Source organism: Bubalus bubalis, chromosome 8 (genome assembly GCF_019923935.1).
Source record: "Bubalus bubalis isolate 160015118507 breed Murrah chromosome 8, NDDB_SH_1, whole genome shotgun sequence".
NCBI lineage: Eukaryota > Metazoa > Chordata > Mammalia > Artiodactyla > Bovidae > Bubalus > Bubalus bubalis.
The window spans coordinates 50096324-50113678 of NC_059164.1; the positions used below are offsets into that span (position 1 = coordinate 50096324).

At 42.3% G+C, this 17355-nt stretch overlaps 1 protein-coding gene across 4 annotated transcripts in view; it reads left to right on the forward strand.

Moving 5' to 3' along the window:
* Window positions 1–17355, forward strand: part of CTTNBP2 (cortactin binding protein 2) — a 474139-nt gene that overhangs the window by 303553 nt on the left and 153231 nt on the right. For 2 of the 4 annotated variants that reach the window (XM_044946625.2, XM_044946624.2), the window contains one exon: window positions 13822–13929. In XM_044946625.2, the coding sequence (XP_044802560.2) occupies window positions 13822–13929 (108 nt within the window). Of the gene's footprint in view, window positions 1–390; window positions 624–13821; window positions 13930–17355 lie in introns of those variants that run through there. The other 2 variants (XR_003110932.3, XM_006071487.4) reach the window with 2 other exon arrangements.

Sequence of the window (17355 nt, forward strand, 5' to 3'; positions counted from 1 at the left end):
ATTTTTTTTAAGAAAAAATGAAAAGGGTGCCTTATGTGATTTCTAGACGTGGGCTTGGGGGAACTGAAGAGAAGGACCTTACTTGCTGTAATAGAGAATTCGGATTCGGGAGGCCGGACATTTAATCCGTGTGTCTTTGCACCGCCACTTTCGTGGGGCCGTGTCAGGAGAATCAGCTCCTGGGCTCTTTCTTTTCCTTCACCTCGCCCTGCGGCTTTAATTCTCCTATTTGCGCTCGGGGCCTTAAGCCGGCCTGGGCATGTGCCCAGTTCTCGTACCTCGACGAGCGGGCGGATGGCTGCCGGCTCGGCGCTGGGCGCACGGCGGGGCGGGGACCGGGCGGCGCGCCGGCGCGCAGCGGGTTAAGGCGGCGGGGGCGGCGGCTAGGGGCGGAGGGAGCGCGGCGGCGGCGGCGGCGGCTGCGGCCCGGCTGCGAGCGCCCGCGTCCCCGGACCGCCGCGGGTTAAGCGCCGCCCGCGCCGGGAGGGCTGAACCTGGAGCCGCCGCTCCGAGCTCGCCTTCGGATCCGCTAGACCAGGAAGATGGCGACGGACGGCGCGAGCTGCGAGCCCGACTTCTCCCGCGCCGCGGAGGACGCGGCCGGGGCCCCGGCGGAGGCGGCGGTAATCGAGGTCCCAGGGTGGGCATGCGATGCCGGGCTGGGCGCCCCCCGGGGTGCTCTGCACGCCCGGGCGCTTCCCGGTGCCCTCTCCTCGGAGTGCCCCTTCCACGGGGTCGCCTCATCCCCTGAGGCCGGGGCGAGGCGGTCGCCTGGTCTGGGGATCGCGTTTGTCCTCTGCGCGCCTCGCGGGTAGCAACCCCGGTCCGCCCGGTTCTCCTGGCTCCATGCGTGCGTCCTGTGCGGCCCCTGCACGCACCCCCTCTGCCGCGGTCGGGTTTGCCCAGGGGCGCGGGCAGGGGTGTGTTTCCTAGCGAACTTGACCCCCTATTGTTCGCCTCTGGCTGCTCGCGTGGTTGTGGACGCGTGTCTCGGGGGTGCCTGGCACCCCTCTACGGACCCGGAAAGCTGCGTGGGGGAGGTGGGTCGGCGCCGATCCGGTGTCGGGATGCCCATTGTGTGTATGTGTGTTGTGTGTGTGTGTGTGTTGTGTATTTCCGTGCCTGAGGCCCCTTGGGAGCGGCCCCATGCCCAGCTGTGGGCGCTGCTGCCGCTGAGCGCGGGCGCTTGGGTCCTAGCTGCCTGCTGCCCCATCACTTGGTGATGGTTGGGGTTGAGGCGGGCGAGATGTCCTCGTTCTTCCCAAGACCCCGGCGGGTTTGAGGCGCAGCACCTGGTATCAACACATTGTTCTTCGCTGGCATCTAGAAGCCAAATGAGCTTCCATCTATTGCTGGTCCCTCCTTTCACCCCCAGAATACCCAGTGCACAGAGGCTCAACGGTTAGTTTCCAGCCCCTACCTTGGGGGAAGGCCAGTCGCACAATATCTGCGTGAAAATGTTTTGGGGGTTTGGGAAACAGCTCGGGAGGAGCTGCAAGGATCTGCAAAGAAAAGCAGCTCTGGGAGCGCCTTCCAACCTTGGCGGGATCCCATGAGCCAAGCGTGGACGCCCTGGCGTTTTTCCCACCTGTGACCTGACCAGTGTCGGTGAAGGAGTAGCAGAGGGCATGGCCAGGTGTGAACATCCAGGGCTGCTTTAACTTCCTACCCCTCTGTTTGGGGATATGGCTTTCTGGAGAGGTGAAGGAGAGATGTGAAGGAAAGCTACTTGGCCATGTGAAGAGCTGAGCCTGGGAAGGAAAAGAGAATCAGAGAAGGAAACACTGAGGCGGAGGGCTGCTGTTTTCCACTTGTGAAACTGGCAAGTTTTGATTTGAAACTTTTAGGGAAATTGATGGCTCATTCTTTACGTAGAAAATGTCTTAGGATTTCATATGAAACCTATCTACTTGTGATGCAGGAAATCAGTTCCCCTGTGTAAGGTACTAACTATAAAGAAGCTAGCTATTAAGACAGACCTCTCTGAGAAGTTGAAATGATTGGGTACCTTCATCCCCAAGAGATGGTAAGGGGAGGGGAGGGAGGGAAAAGAAAGAGGTGTGTTTCTTGTTTCCCAGAAAGGTTGAATTTGTTTGCTTAATTGACTTAAAATGGGTTTCTTTCTATACACAGTATTTTAATCATCAAATAATTAAACAAAAACAGCTGAGTTATGGTCTGTAGCTTCCTACTACCAAATAGTAGCTACCAAATCATTTTATTTGGTAAGATTACAAACAGAGCTTTAGACACAAGCAGATTTTTGTGTTAGGAAGGTCAGTGTTCCCTTTCTGCTGTTTAAATTTTCAGGAGTCTGATATTTTAACTGCTTAGAGGTAGAGGTTTGATCATTTCATCCTGGTGGATTAGAATAGCCATGAAAAACCTGTGAAAGTGAAACTCCTTTTTTATTTCCATAGACTCCTATAGGGTTCTGAGGAGATGCAATAAGAATTCTTAATCTAATATTTTAAAAATGTTTGGTATTTAGTGAAATTTTAATGATGGCTTCATATGTGGTAAACTGGACATTTATCTTTGAAGTAACGTACAATCTGCGTATAGCTGCCTCTTGATCTATAGACTGATTTTTTAATTAAAGAAAAGCTAGATTAAAGAATATTTGTCATTATAATTGCCTCTAGTCTAATGATTAAAATTTAAAGGCATGATTATGCATTTTAGGTTTATGGCAACTGAGGACTTAATTATTTTAGTGGATAATTCTTTTTTGAATTTTTGAAATTTATTTCAAGTAAGTTTATATATTATGCATTTTACATGTATATTTGGCAGTAATGAGCCAACAGAGACCCAAAGCGGTAGGCTATTTTTGAAAGTGAATGTTTTCATTAAGTTTTGACTATTTAGATTGTTGCTTAGAGACAAGTTTAATTTATAGTTTTCAGCTTAATACGATTTTCAGTGGAGTGTTTTAAATTTAGTTGTGGTCCTTGTTCTTAGCTGTTTAAATCCTGAAAGCATCCGAAGTATAAGGCTAAGGTAACAACTACATTTTTCAGTAGGATCATATTAACAGTGTTTGCTATGAACCATGCTGGAGACCTGGATTATTTTCAGTGTCTTAGCCAAATGTGATGTTTCTTCGACTATATTGCTATTTCTACTTTGAAACTAACTCCTAATGGATTGAGCAGCATGGAAGACAGAAATCTTCCTGCCTTTAATTGTCACCGAAGAATTTAAGAGTAAAAGGAAAACACAGATCTTTTTAGAGCTATGTTTGGGAACTGGACCAACATTCTTGTTCTTCTAGGCTTTTCTGGAGCAGTTAATATACAAAATTTTGTTGTCATGGTGATAGTGACAAAAAAAAAACTTGAACAATGATTTTGTTAAGAATGCACAATAGTGATGTTAAACAAATTAACAGCTAGCACCTTGAAAATTGTGTTCCCAGGTGACAGTATTGAATATAAACCCAATAGAAAGAACTTTTTAAAGCCAATTTTTCTAAGCTTTCTTTAAAAATTATAGTTATGTGGCAGCTATAGAGTTTTGAGAATCTCAAGGTAATTTAGGTAACGGATTTTCTGGATTTTACACACATTACCAAACACATACAGAGGTGGAGATATTGTAACATCTTTGCTGTTCTAAAGTGAAACATTGCAGTGGTAGAAACTCACAGGCACCAGGGAGTCAAATCAAAGACCATGGGGTCATGAGAGGCACACACACACACAAAAAAAACTGCAGCAAGAACCCGGGGAAAGAGTCACAGGGAGGATTCCTGGTGGAAAGCTCTGGAAGCATTCCACAGAAGGATGGAGGACTTGGACAGGAAGACTGCAGGTAGCAGCGTGAAATTATGACTGGTTTCCAGGATTCCTTGAGAGGAGACTTGGGACAAAGATGAGCATAGAGGTTTCAGTCTCAACTATGTGCTTTAGAAAAACCACTTAGAAGTTGGGAAAAATGTACGAAAATGTTCCCCAAGTAAGAATATACGTGATTTTATCAGGATGCTGCTTTGTTTCTTCTTGAAAAGGTTGTATATTTCTATCTGCATCTGTTTTTTGGACTTCATTATTGTTGTCGTCATTGTTATATTTCTCACAGGAGTAACTTAGATGAGAGAAAAATATTTGTCCTCTTCTATGATTGAATCCGTGCCTAGATTCCCACTTGGTCTTATCCTCTTGTGCTTCACATAACTTTATGAAGTGAGAAATGTTTCACAGGCTTAGTACTTAGCCATATGCAGATATCTGCTGTTGATCATATGGACAGCAAGGCTCTCACTGGGAGAGAGCAGCCTCCTTCCTCAAGAAGAGCAGTGTGGATTTTGTTTGTGAAAGCAGAGGTTTCTTAGTACAGTTCCAGGCACATTGTAGATTGTTGTTGTTGTTCAGTCACTCAGTTTTGTCTGTTTGCGACCCTATGGACTGAAGCACACCAGCCTTCTTTGTCCTTCACTGTCTCCCGGAGTTTGCTTATATGCATGTCCATTGAGTCAGTGATGCCATCCAACCATCTCATCCTCTGTCATCCCCTTCTCATCCTGCCTTCGATCTTTCCCAGCATCAGTGTCTTTTCCAATGAGTTGGCTCTTAGAATCAGGTGGCCAAAGTATTAGAATTTCAGCATCAGTCCTTCCAATGAATGAATATTCAGGGTTGAGAATCTCAAGGTAATTTAGGTAACATATTTTTTGGATTTAACTTCAGGATTAACTGGTTTGATCTCCCTGCTGCCCAGGGGATCCTCAAGAGTCTACTCCAGCACCACAGTTTGAAAGCATCAATTCTTCAGCACTCAGCATTCTTTATGGTCCAACTCTCATATCCGTACATGACTACGTGGTACATGATAGATATTCCACCAATATTTATTGAATAAAGAAAGTGAACATTCATCAAGAGCCTGGGTCATAATCCTTAATGTTGATGGGCTAACTAGAAATTTTACTTCATGTGTTACAAGATTGTAATGAAGCTGTTGGCCTGTGATTTGTAGTAATTATAGATGTTATAGAGCTCTTCTTGTTTCTTCTGATTTTTGTGGTTGTTGGTTTTCATTTATATTGTTCCCTTCTAAGCTGCTTTTCTCAATGATATTTCAGCTGCTTTACAGATTTTTTTTAATTAAATTTCCAACATGGTTAGTTTTCCCTTTAGATTTTCCCTCATCAGAACAATGATTGAGGCTGGGGATGTGGTGGTGGAGGGATGAAACTGCACCCCTCCCATCCTGAATTCTTCTAATAATAGAGTCAAGGCCAAATCACCCACTAGGGTGTGTGGAGGGGGAGGATGGTTGAGAAGGGGTCAAGAGAGGTGCTGGAAAGCTTGGAAACAGGAAGAGGGAGTAGAAGGAAAGATTGGGCAGGAAGGACATTTGGAATTGTCTGCAGATGTCCACAAGTGTGGGACTAGAAGTCAAATTTGAATGTGCCCAGGAAGGATGGTGCCAGTTTCTCTCCCTTCTTCCCCTGCATACTTTACCACCTAAGCACATCTGAGCATTGCTTTAGAAGGTGGCTTTTCTTTGAATACACTTGGTTGTATTCTCTGTTGGAGCTCCTTTGCAGGACTTATATTATGTGGAAGAGGAAACTTGTCTTTGACGATTAGGTAAAGAAATGGAGAACAGTTACAAGAGAGATGATGATGATGACATTGATAGCAGAGGATTTTTAAAATTTTACTTTGTTAAAATAACTTGCTCAAAAATAACAGCATCATATTATTAATGCTGTGCACAGTGTGGTCCCATCCATGTATAAATCTCGATTTTAGAAAAAAAATTGGGGCTTCCTTGGTGACAGTAGTGGTAAAGAACCCACCTGCCAGTGCAGGAGGAAAAAACTGTTCTCTTGAAATAAACTGTTAATAAATAACCAAATACGTTGAACATGAATGTAAAATGTCGTTACAGTAAGTGCAGTGGAGCCAAGATAACATTGCTACATGGAATGGATACTTGTTTGCAAATGATTTGAGTCTGACATTTTTATATTTCATTGAAAGGGCAACAAGGTGATGCCAAAGGCCTGAGTTCTTCTACAGAAGGGCTTTGTAACTGTAAGACAGTTCATTTAGTTGTCCATGTCTTAGCTCTTCACTTGAAAATCGGTGTGCTGATATTTGCCACCTACAGATAATCGAAGTGATCGTCTTCCATTCATTCTAAGCGTCTTAAAGGACAGTTCCTGGATCTGGGTGCCAGCTCACATGTGAAAATGACCCATGTCCCATGTGAGGTATTGTTAATATTGGAAAAAAAAGAGCTACGATGAAAGTAGATGTTTGTTTTATCTGAGATGTGGTCCTTCTTTTCCAGAGTTAAAGTGGAGGTTAGAGGAATTGTGAAAGAGGGAGAAGGGAAGGGAGGTAACCGGCCTTAATTATGAAATGCTGCCGCCCCTGGCTGAGCCATATTTGTGCTTCTCATTCCCCTTTTCTCCTACTTAAAATTAATTACATCCTTTACCAGGTTTCCTTCCTGACAGTCTGTTTACTTGTTGGTTTTACTTCCTTCTAATACATGGAGTTGCTTGTCTTGCATGGCAGACCCCCGGCGGCATGGTTGACTTGAGGTGCATGGCCATGGAGAGCTGAGCCCAAGTTCTCAGCATGTGGCTTTAAAGGCGCATGCCAAGTTGCCCTACTTTAGGTTACTGTAAATGATTTTTGAAAAATGAATGAAAATGACCTATCAGTTACTTAGTTGCCCCTAGAGTAGGCCATCATGTTGTGTCTTAGTAAGATTGGTGTATCTGTTAACTTGCCATTTTACATGCTTTGTGTTTTTATACTGAGCAAAAGAGGCATTTTCATACCAAAAGTGAGAGGCATGTATGTTAGGTAAAATCATTCAAAGATGGAATTGCTCTTGCTGTCCTGACACATCTAGTAGAGGTGAGAAGATGGAGAGTTAATATGGATAAGTAAGTATAAACCAGTGAAGACACACAGGAAGCAGGGCATGATTACTTGTCAGTAAACTAACAGAACAGACTCTTAAGACTGAATTGAGAGTGAGAGACTTCTGAGTCTGAAAAGACCTATGGAAGGGAGATTCGAGCTATGTCCTGAAGAAAATGGGATTCAGATAAATTAGAGGCGAAAGGAGAACTAGAAAGAACAAGATCAGAAGTATGCGACTCTGGTCAGGAATACTCTTACCAGAAAGAAACCAGAAGGAATAATCTCAAAGCAAGACATAACTGCAGAGATACAGTTTTAGACCCTGAACACATGTACTTTTCATCATGAAAATCCTTATAATTGGCTACACATTTTAAAAAGAGTGTAAATATTCTTTGTACCTGGATTTAATTTTTCCATGTTAATGATAGTTTTCAAATTTTGATTTTTCTCCTTGAAGTCTCAATATGAGTTTCATTGCTTTCCTCTTCTTTACAACCTTTTACATTCATTCCCAAAGCATAAATCTTGCTTACACAAAAAGTTCTAAATGCATTATTAATTATTAGTGAAAGTGAAGGTCACTCAGTCATGCCCGACTCTTTGTGAACCCATGGACTATAGAGTCCATGGAATTCTCCAGGCCAGAATACTGGAGTGGGTAGTCTTTCCCTCCTTCAGGGGATCTTCCCAACTCAGGGATTGAACCCAGGTCTCCAGCATTGCAGGCAGATTGTTTACCAGCTGAGCCACAAGGGAAGCCCACTATTAAGCTGGGAGGAAAACATATTTCTGTACCTTCTAAGCAAAGAGGTAAAAATCAATTTTTCTTCAAATATTTCTCGGAGGCTTCAGGGAATGACCTAAATTTCCACAGCCTAATAATCCAATTACTCTGATGGTATGTGAAATGAGGACATTTGGGGGCTGGAAGAGATTTCAGAGATCACTTAGTACAGCTTTCTCATTTTACTGCTGAGAAACCTGAGATCCAAAGAGATGAGGTAACGTTCTTTCAATCCATCTGCTTTCTCAGACACCCCCTCTCCCTCCTTTGTAAATTCATTGATCAAATGTAGGCACAACCCACTAGATTTGAAATGGAGATGCTCTTGGTATCTGAGAAGAGCCAGAGTGCATGTCTGCCTTTGTGTCTTGTCACTAGATTATCACCATAGCGGATGCATATGGGCAAAGATCTGAAGGATACTTCTGCCACTGCGGCTCATAATCATAACTTCTAAAGGCTCTTTTTGTACCTATCAATGTGCTGACCCCATTAATTCCTAAAGGGTCTTCTGACCCTTTTGTGGCTCAGTGGGTTGAGAATCTGCCTGCAATGCAAGAGACACAGGGGATGCGGATTCCATCCCCATCCCTGGGTTGGGAAGATCCCCTGGAGAAGGGAATGGCAACCCACTCCAGTATTTTTGCCTGGAGACTCCCCATGGACAGAGGAGCCTGGCGAGTTACAGTCCAATGGGTCATAAAGAGTAGGACACGACTGAATGACCAAGTATGAATTTCCTGTGTAAACAGAGTATTTAAGATTTGTTCTTTCAGGAAGAGTGTGGGAAGAGTGGTAGTGGAGGAAGCTGGGTATTGGCCAGTGTTCAGTTCTGGCAATTTAAGATGACAGCTCAGCCGGCTTCTATTTTCATGTTTCTCCTTTTCCCTTTTTCTTTGGAAGCTTGTAGGAGAATATTTAGGAGAATGCTGTCCTACACCTGCCCCAGATAAATTAAAGTGTTGCAGACTTTTGTGTTGAACAGTAAGAGTTTGAGGTTGTGTCTCCTTTTCCATGTATATGTCCCAAAGAAATCTTTCTATCTGATGACCAGACTCAGGATTAATTTAGGCTGCCTGTGCTGGATTTTCTAAACTAGATGTTAGGAAGTGCTTTTCCTAGAGTCCTTTTTCTGGCAAACATCAAACATGGTAGGCAGGAGAGTGGCCTGTGGAGTTAAAATCTACCAGATTTTTTTCTTCCTTTTCTGTCTGAGTGCCTTGCCGTCATTAAAAAAAAAATGAGATTTGAATTTTTCCCTGTTAATTAGGAAAAGCTATTGCAGACTTCCCTGGTGGCTCAGACGGTAAAGCGTCTGTCTACAATGCGGGAGACCCGGGTTCAGTCCCTGGGTTGGGAAGATCCCCTGGAGAAGGAAATGGCAATCCACTCCAGTACTATTGCCTGGAAAATCCCATGGACAGAGGAGCCTGGTAGGCTACAGCCCACAGGGTCGCAAAGAGTCAGACACAACTGACCAACTTCACTTCACTATTGCAGTGGTAATAAAGTTTAGTCTCTGAACATGTCTGCTCTGGTTTTTGGGTGGCAAGGGCATGGGTATCATATTTGCTTAGGGACCTTTATGTAGATCCTGATTATTTTTTATGTGAGTGTGGCATTTAGATCTATCCTGTCTTGTATCTTCTTTTGAAAATTAGGTTTTCAAGTTAGTCTTTTCAAATATTACATGATTTATCACAAAAAAAGTAAAGAGGATGAGAGGAAACTTTTGTAGGTGATAGATTTGTTTATGGCATAGATTCTGGTGAAGGTTTCATGAGTGTTTACTTACCTTCAAACTCATCAAATTGTATATATAAAATATGTACAGCATTTTTTATGTCAGTCACACCTCAAAGCAGTTTAAAGTACAATTTAAAATGATCATTTTACTCTTAAACCAAGAGACTTTAATAATTGCTTTTTCTGTATCTAGGTACTTTTGTACTATAAATGTGTCAGAGCAGATAAATGACACTTTGTATGAGATAGTAATCGAGTTTTTAATGAGATTTTTTTGGTTCTGGGCTTTATTTTTCTAAAAATACCAAAATGCTTTGAATCTATTTGTGAAATACCTAAGACCTATAACATAATTTCATATACTTTCTTTTACTCTTATTTTGCTAGTTTAGGAGGTGAAAACATCAAGTATTGGAGAATGACCATTTGGAAATACGCTTATAATATCTTTATTGTTGAAGGTCACAAATTAGAAGTGCCTTCAGTTTGGAAGCAAGGGTGAGAGGTAGAGGACAGAGAAGCAAGCAGATAGATGCACTATGCTTAAAACAATGCATCACTTAATAAATTAAGACAGATTTTTTTTAACATTCTCTGTAACAGTTTATTGTTTAGCAAGAATCCTTGTAACATTGTTTCTTTAATGACTTTTCCTTTTTATCGATGGTTATACATTAAAAAGAATAGACGTGTTGGTTGCAGGTCACATGTTGCAGTGTTGATGATGATGGAACCAGGGCAAGCTCTTCTGACTCTAATGTGAATCAAATCGTGGCAAAGTCTTTCATAATTTATTAGTTTTTAAAGTGGAGTGCTTTGCTTATGAAGCTTCGGGGAAACAAGGACAATAAAATATACAATTAATTAAAATCTGTAGAACCACTGGCAGCATTAATAAAACATTACCATCTAAAGCACATAAGAATTGCAGCTTACTTTCCCATCTCAGTGGGAAAAACCAGGATAAACAAGCCTGTCTCTCATCATAGTCAATAAACTAAGTTTATTGGACTTGGGCTGGTAGATTTTCAAAGAAATAGGCTCATAGCCAATATCCCACGCCTCCCTTTTAAAACATCTGGGAGCTCTCAACTTTAATAATAATAACAATCACCTGCCTTTACTTCATTGATGCATTCTTTTTTTAAATTGAAGTTTAGTTAATTTCTACTGTACAGCAAAGCGATTCTGTTATACATGTATATACACACATACACACAAACATGTGTGTTAGCCACTCAGTCATGTTCAACTCCTTGCAACCCCATGGACTGTAGCTTGCCAGGCTCCTCTGTCCATGGGGATTCTCCAGGTTGCCATTCCCTCCTCCAGGGGATCTTCCTGCCTGACCCAGGGATTAAACCCAGGTCTTCTGCATTGCAGGCAAATTCTTTACCATCTGAGTCACCCAGGAAGCCTATATGTGTGTGTGTGTGTATATATATATATATATATGCACAATATGTAGGCATATTGTATACATATGTATACAGTCTTTTTTATATTCTTTTCTATTGTACTTTTTCATAGGATATTGAATATAGTTGTCTCTGCTATACAGTAGGACCTTGTTGTTTATCTGTTCTATATGTAATAGTTTACATCTGCTAATCCCAAACTCCCACTCCACCTTTCCCCAAACCCATTCTCTCTTGGCAACCTCAAAGTCTGTTTTGTAAGCCTGTGAATCTGTTTCTGTTTTGTAGGTAGGTTCATTTGTGTCATATTTCAGATTCCACGTATAAGTCATCTCATATGGTGTTTGTCTTTCTCTTAGTATGACTGACTTCACTTAGTATAATAATCTGGTTGCATCCATGTTGCTGCAGATGGTATTATTTCATTCTGTTCTATGGCTGAGTAGTATTCCATTGTATACATGTGCACCACGTCTTCTTTATCCGTTCACCTGTCGATGGACATTTAGGTTGCTTCCATGTCTTAGCTATTGTGAATAGTGCTGCTGTGAATGTGGGCGTGCATGTCATTGATACGTTGCTGTTTAATCTTCACAAGAACTTTGTGGGATAGATGTTGGGATTTCTGTTACACCGATGAGAAAACAGACTCAGATAAGTTACAGAATGCTTCTCCAAATGTAGTCCATGGACCAAAACCACGAACAGTAGTAGGAGCACATAGAAAGGCAAATTCACAGCCCCATCTCAGATTTTCTGAATCACACGTCAAGGATGAAGCCCAGCGGCCTGTGTTAACAAAGTCTCCAGGTGATTCTTTTGCTTGAATTTTGAGAATAACTGGGTTATAAAGCTTAAGTGATGCCACTAAGTAATGGGAGCAGAATTTGAGTTCTAATATATTGGATTTTATTTTTCACAATGAACATCTCTAAGTTAATCTTCCAAGCAGAGGTCACCCAGAACTACCCATCCTGTAGGCTTATTACAGGTTTTCTTTTCTCTTTTTCCCACCTTAGCCCCTACCTTTCCAAATAACTGCTTTGTTGAATGAATGTGCAAAAAGAGATAATTTTAAGGGTACGATCCTTTAAAAATCTTATTCAGAGAACCAGTTAGCTCTGGTCTCTGTTCCCCTTCATACCATTGTGTCCTTCCAGAAGGTTCTTTTGCAACTGAGAAGTGACCAGTTCACCTGGTCCTACCTGTTTGGAAGTCCCTGGAGTCATTTATGGGCTTTGCTGCGTTTACTTGTTTGTCATCACAGTGATAGCATGGTGTCAGATACACAGTTGCTAAACTAGTCTCATTGGCTTATTGATAGAATAGCACTGTTTTCGTCTCTAGAATGTTGGCACCATGCTGGCAAAGGATGCAGACAAGTCATAGTTCTTGGTTGCAGTTTTGCCATTTCCTGGTTTTCTGATCTGGGTACGTTATCTGACTCCTGAGTTGCGGTTTTCTAATTTGAAAAATAGAGGGGATGATAGAGATCTAACAGGTTAGATCTGTTTCTTCAGGAGTTCTTTGGATGGTGACTGGGTTTGTTAGATGAGTCGTGACGGGAAGGAGCAGTGGGCTGCATGTTTGGAGGGCGCTGGGGCTGTGGACTCACCCAGGCCCAGCAGTCAGCATGCTAACCCGCCCTCTCTCAGCTTCATCTGTGAGATGGCTGTCAGGAGACCTGCTTGTAAATACTGTTGTGAGGAAAGAGGGCAGAGTTGGCAACAAAAGAATGGGAAGCCGTGGTGTGTCAGTGGGATGCAGTCATCAAGGAGGAACGGTAGAGAAGGGCACGGGGCTGCATGGGCAGTGAGTAAGGATAGTGACCCCTCAGGGCCATGGTGCTGTCACCTCCTGGGATAACTGGTCTCAGCCTCAGCTCCCTATCAGGCTGGCCTTACGGAATGCAGGAAGTCAAAAGCATTGTGGAAGAAAGCATATAGCGGGGCCTTCAGAAACACCTAACCAGCAGCCCAGGTGACTCCATGAGGTGGCAGGCCTGGCCTCTTAAAGTCATATTGCCTGCATGCAGGAGTGTGTGTGTATGTGTGTGTGTGAGAGAGAGAGAGAGAGAGAGAGAAAGAGAGAACATGTGTGGTTGTGGGGGTAGCAAAGAGCATGTTCCTTCTAAAGGGGCAGCTGCTACTTGACTCTCTGACTTTTTCCCCTGTGGGAATGTGAATCTGGGGTTACCCGGTCATCTGAGTTTGGAGAAGCCAGTGATCTGGATTTTTTGGTGACATCTTGAGATTTTCTTAGTGCTGACTGGAGAAAACAAAAGGCTTTGTGGCCCAAGTAACACACATCTGTGGGCCAGATTTGGCTGTAGGCTGCTAGCTGGTGGCCTCTGCAGCAGAGTGTTCTATAAACATGACCTGTTATTATTGGATGTTCTGGAATTTATAATAACCTCCCAGGAGCCTTTATGTTGGGGCCCTTCTAGGAATACAGTCATGCTTTCTTTGCTATCCTCGTAACTTCTCCCCAACACAGACTGGGCCTGTTTTGATATAGACTCCAGAGACTTTAAATTTGTGTGGTATAATTTGAAGAGATCCTGAAGCCAGGTGGGCAGTCAGGCTGGGAAAATAGATCTCATTAGTGGAGAGACATGGAATATTGTCTGTGTGGTTTTTACCTCTCCTCATAAAAAGTGAAAGTGTTAGTCACTCAATCATAGCCTACCAGGCTCCTCTGTCCATGGAATTCTCCAGGCAAGAATATTGGAGTGGGTAGCCATTCCTTTTTCCAGGGGATCTTCCTGACTCAGGGCTTAAATCCAGTTCTTCCTACATTGCAGGCAAATTCTTTACTGTCTGAGCTGCCAGGGAAACCCCTTCTTGTAGAAGGTCAGAACCTACATTGCTGCTGAATGGGTCCCCAGTGTCCCCTGGGTTTGTTGAGCCATTGGGATAAATGTGATCCATTGCATACCTTTATGAATCTTTTTCATTTTTAAAAATTTGTGTTACAGAAAAAAGAGTTTGATGTGGATACCCTCAGTAAATCAGAGCTTCGAATGCTCCTCAGCGTGATGGAAGGGGAGCTGGAGGCCAGAGACCTCGTCATCGAGGCCCTGCGGGTAAGAACCTTCTAGGGCTGAGTCCCATTTCTGTGTCACTTTCTTTTCTCAGATGGCCAATGGCAAAGCTGCTGCTTCTTAATTTTTGAGTCATGTAGCTTTAAAATGTTACATCAGGTTAAAATGTGCCCCTGCTTCCAAATACCAACCCATAACCTTGATAAGCCCTAACAAACCCTCAGGTTGGATGGACATTGAAAGAGAGAATGATTCTAAACTGTCTGATTTGAGGAACTTGAGAATTAAAACTCTGTGGCTTCTGAAATTGTTTTATATTTCCCATATTTCTTTGACTAAAGACATAAGTTCTCAGGAAATTGGTAGCTTGGTATCCTACATGTATGTGAGGCCAGTGAGGAAAAATTAAGCGAATCATTTATAAAAGAAATTGCTGGTAGTAGAGGGTTTTTTCTTCCTATATAAGCTATAAATGATTTCTTATTTTCAGAAACTCTTGAGTTAAAAACTAAATCTTTATATATACATATGTATCTTTAAATTGTTTTATTACTTTTTTCATCTGATCTTATAGTAATTTTTAATTTTTCATAATTTGCAAAGAATTATCTTCCAGTATGTTAGAATACCTCAACAAAGTTTTGTTTTCTTAAAAAAAAGTTTTTAAACTTTCTTGATGTAGAATTTTCTAATTGGTTACTCCCAAGATTAGGTTTATAAGCCAAACTTGAGGGTTTTTTTTTTTTTTCTGTTTTATATTTAATACTTTGTATGTAAGCAGGTGTTTCCTGATTCTTGGTCATTTAATCAAGAGGGATATATTTATTATACAGGAAGTATGGATGTATTTTTTTCACCAGGAGATAGTTCCTTAAACTTTGTCTTAGGGAGTTTAACATGTGAAACTTTGTGGAATGTATAAGCAGTGTTCCCCATGTGGGTGCTAATATAGTGGGGAAAGAGGTAAGAGAGGTGAATGGTTAGACGTAATGGAGGTGGTGCATGTGCTGAGAATCCAGTTGTGCGGGGAAAGGGGCAATAGTTCCTGAAGTAATGACTTAAGTCATTTTCACAGCCTGGAAATTGCTTTTCTGGGGATAATAATGATTCTTCAATCTGATGATAAAAAATGATGGTCTCAGAAAAAAATGGATTGTGGTTATAGCCACTTCATGCCAGTGATGAGTTGAGGGTGTTGAATTTTGAATGATAAGATTTGCTAAGTAAACCTGTGCACAGTTCGGTAGTGAGAGGTTTCCATCCTGTTCCACATTTGGAACATTTGCATTGTTTTGTTGTTCAGTTGCTAAGTCACATCCGACTCTTTGCAACCCCATGGACTGCAGCACGTCAGGCTTCCCTGTCCTTCACCATCTCCCAGGGTTTGCTCAAACTCATGTTCATTGAGTCAGTGATGCAATGCAGCCATCTCATCCTATGTTGTCCCCTTCTCCTTCTGCCTTCAATCTTTCCCAGCATCAGGGTCTTTTCCAGTGAGTCAGCTCTTTGCATCAAGTGGCCAAAGGATTAGAGCTTCAGCATTAGCCCTTCCAGTGACTCTTCAGGGTTGATTTCATTTGGGATTGACTGGGTTGATCTCCTTGCAGTTCAAGGGACTCTCAGGAGTCTTGCATTGTTTGCCAGTGTGTATTTTCTTGAATGAACTTTGTGGGAGAAAAGCTAAGGCAGTTCATCACTCAAGGCTGTGACTTTCAGCCCAAGGAGAGTATGACCAGTTGTGCAGCTTCTTGAGACTAAAGGGATGTGAAGGCTTCAGTTCTCCCTTAGATACTTCTCTCTCCCTCTCTCGTGCTCAGTCTCTCAACTGTGTCTGACTCTTCTACGACCCCATGGATGGTAGCCCACTAGGCTACTCTGTCCATGGGATTTCCCAGGCAAGCATACTGGAGTGGGTTGCTGTTTCCTCCTCCATGGGATATTCTTGACCCAGGGATTTGAATGTGTGTTCCCTGCATTGCAGGCAGGTTCTTTACTACTGAGCCAATGGGGAAGCCCCCTGTCCCTCTCTGTTTACCTGTAAAAGTCATCAGCACCGAGGCATTTCCTTCTGCTTACATCCATGTTGGAGTGTTTAGTGGCGTTTGTGTTTTTATGTGTCACCTTAGCAACCACATGTATTGATCTTTTTAACTTTATTGCAATACTTTCAAACTTATGCAGAGGTAAAGGCTTGTTAATGATCAGGGTTTGCCAAACTGTAAGTTTTTCATAGAATCAAAGAGTGCTGGAGCAGCAAGGAGCCTTAGATGGTATTCTAGGTCAGGGTTTGCATATCTATCAGACCCAGTTTTTCATTTTTCATGAAATACTTTGTATTCCCCTTTTACTATGTTGCAATGAAATGTATGCTAAATTGCGTATATAAGTAGGCTATGTTAAAAATAGCCAGTACATTGCCCTAATTGTGATATAAGGTGACAGGAAAGTAATTTATAATAAAATATTATTCATTTCCATATATAACTGCTGCATGACTATATTGGAAGACAAGATAAATTAGATGGGTGTTCCCACCTATTCTCATGACATTGCCATGAATGCAGTCATTGCAAAAGAATCCTGATCCAGGCTTGCCATGTCCTTGACTGGGACACAGGGAACAGATTTGCCATGGGTAAAGTGATTTCTCTGAAATAGTGACTGACTCTTGATAAAGTTCCAAACGAAAGCACACATTTACATGGGAGTTGACCATGAATAATTTAGTGTTCATTAAAGCTGAATTAAAACAGCTTGTTTATGTGTGGAAAGAAGATCCTCTGTGGGCTCAGAGAGTCATCCTGAAGGTACCAGTGAAAGGAGTGAACAGAGGGAAAGTTGTGGGGGACTTGGGACAGCTCCTGGATATGTGGCAGGCCCCAGCCCTGCTTCCCAAGTGCCACTCACTGGGACGCTGTTTTCACCTGTTTCAAGAACGCCTCCTCGGGTACTAGCCTGTAGAGCACCACCAGTCTCTCTTATATATAGACTCAGACAAAAAGGAAGTCCGTAGAAATTGTGACTTACTTCAGGTTGAAAGCGTGGCATGCTTAAACTTGGTGTGTTTGGAAATTCTTAAGGTTTTTTTGTCACTTTTTAAAATTGGGAATCGTGATTGATTTGTGTAGATGATTGAATTTCTACGAGTAGGTAATAATGTCGTTTTCACATACCTGTTGTAGACTCACTCTGGTGATTTACTGATTGGCTGTTCCCTTGGGGGCATGTGTTAGAGCTGGTGAAACTAGTGAAATATTTACTTGGGTCCAGATGTGTCCTGTAGTTACCTTTTCTTTTAATAGCGGAGTAAAAGTTAGTGACTGGCTTATGCCCCAGAAAGAAACTGGGAAGGAGAGGGAAAGTGAAACTTCCATTTTGTAAGAAATTTATTCCTAAATAAAAAGTCAAAATCTACTCAGTAAGTATTCAGTTGAGAGAAATACATTTTGTTTAAAGATAAAGTCAAAA